This window comes from Penaeus vannamei, chromosome 23 (genome assembly GCF_042767895.1).
Source record: "Penaeus vannamei isolate JL-2024 chromosome 23, ASM4276789v1, whole genome shotgun sequence".
In the NCBI taxonomy this organism is placed as follows: domain Eukaryota; kingdom Metazoa; phylum Arthropoda; class Malacostraca; order Decapoda; family Penaeidae; genus Penaeus; species Penaeus vannamei.
The window spans coordinates 16,943,875-16,950,701 of record NC_091571.1 but is presented as its reverse complement, the minus strand read 5'-3'; the positions used below and the strand labels follow the sequence as shown (position 1 = coordinate 16,950,701).

At 54.3% G+C, this 6,827-nt stretch overlaps 1 protein-coding gene across 1 annotated transcript; it reads left to right on the top strand.

The window, feature by feature from the left end:
- Positions 1-402: 402 nt before the first annotated feature.
- Positions 403-1,525, top strand: LOC138865937 (uncharacterized). The gene is made up of 2 exons (XM_070137424.1): positions 403-805; positions 936-1,525. The coding sequence occupies exons 1-2, from the start codon at positions 403-405 to the stop codon at positions 1,523-1,525; spliced, it is 993 nt and encodes a 330-aa protein (XP_069993525.1).
- Positions 1,526-6,827: the final 5,302 nt, after the last annotated feature.

Here is a 6,827-nt window from a genome sequence, read left to right as displayed (position 1 = left end):
CAGAATCCACCTCCATTAAAATCTGATGCATCTTTTCAGGTCTTCCGTGAATGGCGTAGACGGTGGGATGATTATGTTGTTATGGTGGACTTGGCAAGTTTACCTCGTGAAAAACAGCTGATACAGATGCGAATGTGTTTGAGCCTGGAGACGCAACGCACATTAGAACATACACTGGAGATTACGCCCTCAACAGACTTGAATGTCGACCAGGTTTTGGAAGCCTTGCAGTCCTACATCAAGAGACTCCGAAATGAAGCTCTTCGCAGACGGGACCTGCTTGGTTGTAAACAGTCTGAGGGAGAATCCTTCGCTGATTTTTATGTACGACTTCGGCGTATAGCGGAAGAAGTGGCCATCTGCCCTGGGAATTAAAAGGAGTGTGAAGAAACCCAGCTCAAAATGATAATACTGATGGGTATTCGTGATGAGGAGTTAATTCAGAAACTCATCTGTCTACCTTCACACTCCCCTCTTCAGGATATGGTCAAAACCTGCAAATCCTTCGAGGCTACTAAAAGTGCCACATCTGATATACATGCTATACCCAACCAGTTGTGTGCTGTTTCTGCCTATCAGAAAAAGAAGAAGGGGCAATACAGGCCAAACCCTTCTCCACCGATTTCGACACCACGTGTTTCATGTCAGTTTTGCGCACGACGGCATGATTCAGGGAAATGCCCTGCCGCTAACAGCATTTGTAACAACTGTGGTCGTCACAGTCATTGGGCAAGGACATCCAAGTGCCCTGCCACCTCCATCCAGTGCCGGTTTTGCAACCGCATGGGACACTATGAAAAATGCGGTAAACAAAAGAAGAGGGAAAAACAGAAGAGTGAAACTCCAAGAAGTGATGATACCGCACGCCTCAGGCCTATTGTGAGAGTGAATACTGTCATCTCTCCAGGGGAGTCTCCATTGCTGGACACCGACAGGACTTCAGGATCTTCGAGTCGCAGCAAGAGTGGACCCTTCATACACTCGCCTTCTGGACTGCGTTTCTTCAGGATTCCCTTCCAACAGAAACGATCTCCACAGCACTCTGCTCCCATTCTGGAAGATACGAGACAACCTATCCATTGACGGTGAACTCGTTTTATATGGAGCAAGAGTTGTGGTTCCTGCTGTCCTCCACCGCCGCACCCTATCCCGTCTACACGACAGCCACAGAGGTGTAGAGTCCATGATGCGACGAGCGAAGCAGACTGTCTTTTGGCCTGGTATAGACTCAGACATCACCAGTACTGTCCATGCCTGTGAGTCTTGCCAAATGTTCCAGCCTAGTCAGCAGCAGGAGCCCCTCATGTGCGATGACAACTCCACATGGCCCTTTGAGTCTGCCTCAGATGACTTCTTTACCATTTCAGGGAAGTCTTTTCTGGTCATTGCTGACCGACTCTCTGGGTGGCCTGTCCTTGTACCTTGCAAAGGTGACACTACTGCCCTCAACACCATCAGGTTCTTCTGCCGTTACTTCCGGGAAGTTGGTGTTCCTCTCCGTCTACAGACCGACGGAGGACCATAATTCACCAGCAAGGAATTCCGGAATTTCATGAAGCGGTGGGGTTTTTCATGTGGTTACTTCGCCAGATCCACAGTCGAATGGTCATGCCGAGGCTGCCGTGAAGTCATTGGAACACCTTATCCTCAAGACTGCACCGGCATCATTGGAACTCCAGAACACTCCTAGGTCGCTCTCCAGCCCAGATCCTGTATGGTGAACCACTTCAATCATGTGTACCTGCTCATCCTCAGTCCTTTTTGATGCACTGGCAAGAGAAGACAGAGGACTGTGACCGCCGTGCAGTCGCCCGTGCAGAGGCAGTGAAGCTCCAGTACGACCAGCACACAAGACCTTTACCCAGATTGAGTATTGGACAGCAAGTCCGGATTCAAGACCCGACATCTCACCGCTGGGACAAGGTTGGGGTCGTCATGGGCTGTGGCAGGTCACGGGATTACGAGATCAGTCTACCCAGCGGTCGGGTATGGTGGCGGAACCGCCGTTTCCTTCACCCCGTGCCGCTCCCTGGTGATTTTATTCACGTTGCTCTCTGAGACTCCTAGAAAATGAGTCCGCTCATAATTGTACTACGAGCGTGAGGGGGGAGGGAGTTGTAGATAAGTGAGGATTCCTGCATTGTGCATAACCTGCACAATATAATCTGTACATTGTTTACCTTGTATTTCTGTATATATTGTGTGCATGTATAACTGTCCTAATGCAAGATGTTTCTATGTATTGATGTAGCCTCCCGCATTTGTACTTGTATTGCACGTGACGTGGCAACACTGTCCTTGGCCACATGACCTAGCAACATTGCCTGTGAGCGGGGTTTCCCGACAAACTTCGGTCTCTCGGCACTGGTCAACCATATAAGACAGATGTGTGCTCTTGATGAGGTTATAAAACCGAACTTGATTTTATCTCTATTTGGTAATGAACCAAGCAAAAGTAATGTCAGCAACCGTTGTGAGACAAATGATGATTCCGGCTCAGGTCCAGCTGCTTAAGAACCTGACCGGCGATGTTAACTCAGCCAGTTTGGGCGGTCCCGAGGCAGGAGTCGGCCAATCACAGGTCAGATGCGGTTCTCGATAGATGGCCAATCAGGAACCGCTATAGCACTCCCCCTCTAGTTTCGCGGTCGCGAAACGGACTTTGGCAATTTTGATGGGCTGGTGCAGGTGTGCGGGTTTGACACGGTCACAGTGTCTTCTCCCTTTGGGCGGCGGATGGTGATCGTCTTGTCGCCTCTTTGGATGACCGGGAATGGACCCTCGTACAGAGGACAGAGAGGTGGTCTGGGATGTGAGAGCAATCCTGGAGTCCTGGGGGCATGTATATGTCCTGCTGTCTGGTGGGTCTCGTCGGTCGGCTGCGGACCCGGGTCATCCGTTCACAGAGTTGTTTATCGAAGGTTCCTGGTTCGAAGTTGCCGGCTGTGACGATGTAATCTGCAGGGAGGGCGAGCGTAGTTCCGTAGACCACTTCAGCGGCGGTGCACTGCAGGTCCTCTTTGAAGGATGTCCGGATGTTAAGGAGGACATGGGGGAGTTGGTCTACCCACCTCCTGTTGGAGGAGGAGGATATCAGGGCCTGCTTCATATGCCTGGTGGAGTCGCTCGACCATGCCGTTGGTGCAGGGGTGGTAGGCGGTCGTCCTGATTCTCTTGGAAATGAGTAGTACCATCAGCTGGCGCCAGAGTGCCGACTCGAACTGGGCGCCGCGGTCGGTAGTGACGCTATCCGGCGTGACCGTCGCTGCGGTGATGTCGCGGATGGGCGTAGCCTCGGGCCATCTGGAGAAGCGGCCAATCATCGTCGGGATGTAGCTGTAGCCGTCGTCCAAAGGCAGGGGTCCCACTATATCGATGTGGATGTGTTGGAACCTTTCGTCTGGGATAGGAAACGTCTGGAAGGGAGATTTCGTATGCCTGTAGATCTTGGTCCTCTGGCATTCGATGCACGAGCGGCACCACTGTCGAACGTCTTTGTTGATGCCAGGCCAGACGACTTTGCCGCGGATGAGATGTTGGGTGGCCCGGATGCCTCGATACTGGTGGTATGCGTCGAAGAATCGCCGGCGGAGGGACGGCAAGATGTATGGTCGTGGGTAGCCGAGGGAGAGATCGTAGAGCAGGTCGTCGCGGGAATTTGGGATCTTGACTCTCTCAAGGCTAAGGGAAGTCTGGCCCTCTATGAGCGGAGTCATGGACGCGTCCTGGCGTTGTTCACTGCTGACCAGGTGGTAATCCACTGCAACGTCGGCGTGGGTCGCTGCAGCTATGGTAACCCTCGAGAGGGCATCAGCGGCCTCGTTGTCCGCGCCCTGGATGTGACGGATGTCCGTCGTGAACTGTGAGATGTAGTCCAGGTGGCGCTCCTCGCGAGGGTATTGGCGGCGGGTCCTCGAGTGTAGGGCGAAGGTGAGGGGTTTCTGGTCTGTCAGGATGTTGAATTCTTTAGCCTCCACGTACGGCTGGAAATGCCTCACCGTGGAGTACGCTGCTAGGAGCTCCCTTCCAAAGGCACTGTATCGTGACTGACGTGGCGACAGGGTCTGCGAAAAGAAGGCAAGAGGTTGCCATTGCTTACCCTGACGTTGCTGGAGGACAGCGCCGATGGCAGTGTCGGAGGCGTCGACGGCTATGTTGAGAGGAGCCTCGGGCAGGGGGTGGTTCAGCAGGGTGGCAGAGGCCAGGGCTTCCTTGCAGGCTTCGAAGGCTTCGCTTGTAGGGGGCGTTCACTTGATTTTGGTGTTTCTGCTGGCCCTGTTAGGTGTGATCATGGCGTGAAGGGGCTTGAGGAGCTGGGCACACGTGGGAACGAATCTCCTGTAGAAGTTGAACATCCCCAGGAATTTTCGAAGTTGTTTCTCTGTGGCAGGCTTGGGGAACTTCCTTATGGCGGTAACCTTCTCCTGCACTGGGGTGATGCCTTGAGAGGTGACGGTGTGGCCAAGGAAAGAGAGCGAAGCCGCGCCGTAGAGACATTTCCCTGGGTTGACCTCGAGCCCGGCTTCTTGCAGTCTGCCGAAGAGGGCGCGGAGATGACGGGCGTGGTCTGCCTCTGAGGCGCTGGCGACGAGGATGTCGTCGATGTAGGCGAAGAACCCCTCAAGGCCGCGATTCACGTCGTTGATAAACCGCTGAAAGGACTGGGCGGCGTTGCGGAGACCGCAAACTCGAACAGGCCGAACGGTGTAATGACGGCCGTCTAGGGGATGTCCTCAGCGATCGGAATCTGGTGGTACGCCCTCACGAGGTCGATCCTCGAGAAGACCGTACAGCCGGACAGCTCGTGGGAGGAGTGCAGTGGGTATCTGTCGGGGGGCGGTGACCGTGTTGAGATGGCGGTAATCACCACATGGGCACCAGTCCCCGTCCTTCTTCACCAAATGCAGAGAGGCCGCCCATTGGCTGCTGGAAGGGCGTATGATCCCCAACTGCATCATGTGGTCGAATTCTGCCTTGGCACTGCGACATCTGTTGGGGGTGAGCAGACGGCAGCGAGAGTGGGAAGGGGGACCGTGAGTCATGATGTGGTGACGGACCTCGTGCCGTGGTTGGGTAGCCCAGTTAATCGGCTTAGATAAAGCCAGGAATTCCCGCAGGATGTTCTTGTAAGTGCAGTTTCTGAGAAACACTGTATATTAAAGGAGCACTTACCAGAGTCGGGGCAGCGAGTGTACGGGCTCCGGATTGGTGGATGAGAGCCTTACCCTGGAGGTCGACTGAGAGCCCATAGTGCTCTAGGAAATCGGCGCCGATGATAGGTTGAGGGACGTCTGCGACGAGGAAGATCCATTGGAACTGTTGGCTGGGGGCGCCTGTCAGGGAGAGGGTCTCCGAACGCTCGCCGTAGACGTTGATGGGCGTCGCGTTGGCAGCTTCCAATGTGCGCGAGGAGGGAAGGCGTTTATCCTTGTGGGAGGCCGGGTGGAGGCTCACCTCTACCCCCGTGTTGATGAGGAAACGGAGGGAGGAAGAGGCATCCCAGACATACAGTAAACGCCGGCGAGGTTCGCGGAAAACTGGCGCCCTCAGTTTCCGCGGTAGCTGTTTCCCTGCCAGGAGCAAGAAGGTGCACACCGACTGGCGTCGGAGCCGAAACTTCTATGATAATAACAGAAGTAGCGGCGTTGGTCGTCTTGGCGGCGCCTCGGCGTTGGAGAGCGGCTGTAGTTCCAATTTCTGCTCAGAGGCGAAGGTGTGCGGAAACAGGACTGGTGTCTTGATGGTGAAGGGCGCCTGAAGTTCCGTTCTCTGCGCGGCGGCGAAGGGGTGCGGAAGCGATACCGGGAGTGTGAACGCTCCCGTGTGGATAATCTCTGTACAGCCTCGGACAGTGCAGAGACCTGGGCTGTAAAGGATTCCAACGTCGCGGCGGGGGTAGCAGTAGTGGCAGACACAGTTGCTACTATAGGTACGCGTGTTTTTGCTGCGATGATCGCGTCGGCCTTCAGAGCAAGCTGCTCTAATGGAGCGTCTGATACCAGCAGGATTTGCTGGATATCTGCGGGCAGCTGTTTGAGAAACAGGGAGCGCATGACGTCTGGCGGGAAGGTCATACCGGTGGGGGTGAGGAGGCGCTGGAAGTGGCGGAGAATTTCCGAAGGCTTACAGTTGTCCGTGGTGTCAGAGGAGAGGAAGGAGCTCAACGCGGTCAGAGGGTTTGGTGCTGTGCGTCTGAGGATCGCTTCCTTGAGCTCGTCGTATGTGGCATACCGCTGATCGTTCAGGAGGTCGCCGACGGTCAAAAGGAGCTCGGGTGGAAGGTTGGTGACCAGCATGCGGAATTTGGTGGTCAGTGCGGTGATGTTCCTGAGGAGGAATTCTTGCTCCACCTGAAGAAACCATTCCAGCAGGCTGGCCAGAGAGCAGATTGGTAGCGTCCCATGTGTTGCTGACATCTTGTTTGAAGAATTGGTTCACTCCGAGTGTCACCAGTGTTGGGGTTATAAAACCGAACTGGATTTTATCTCTTTATTTGGTAATGAACCAAGCACACGTAATGTCAGCAACCGTTGTGAGACGAATGATGATTCCGGCTCAGGTCTGGCTGCTTAAGAACCTGACAGGCGATCTTTACTCGGCCAGTTTGGGCGGTCCCGAGGCAAGAGTCGGCCAATCACAGGTTAGGTGCGGTTCTCGATAGATGGCCGATCAGAAACTGCTACACTCTCGCCCCCCATGTAACTCTTGAGAAGAGAACCTACAAGATTTCAGCTTTGTGTTTCCTTCTCCTGATCGTTACGAGGAACATCCCCCCAACCCAAGAAGAAATATACACTAATTGAGCCTCTGGAATCCTTGATGCATTC

What these genes read in the sequence shown, in the direction of transcription:
- LOC138865937 (XM_070137424.1), top strand. Translation starts at nt 403, where the DNA reads ATGATAATACTGATGGGTATTCGTGATGAGGAGTTAATTCAGAAACTC. An exon ending in GGGACACTATGAAAAATGCG is followed by an intron (nt 806 to 935) that starts GTAAACAAAAGA and finishes GGACACCGACAG; the next exon opens with GACTTCAGGATCTTCGAGTC.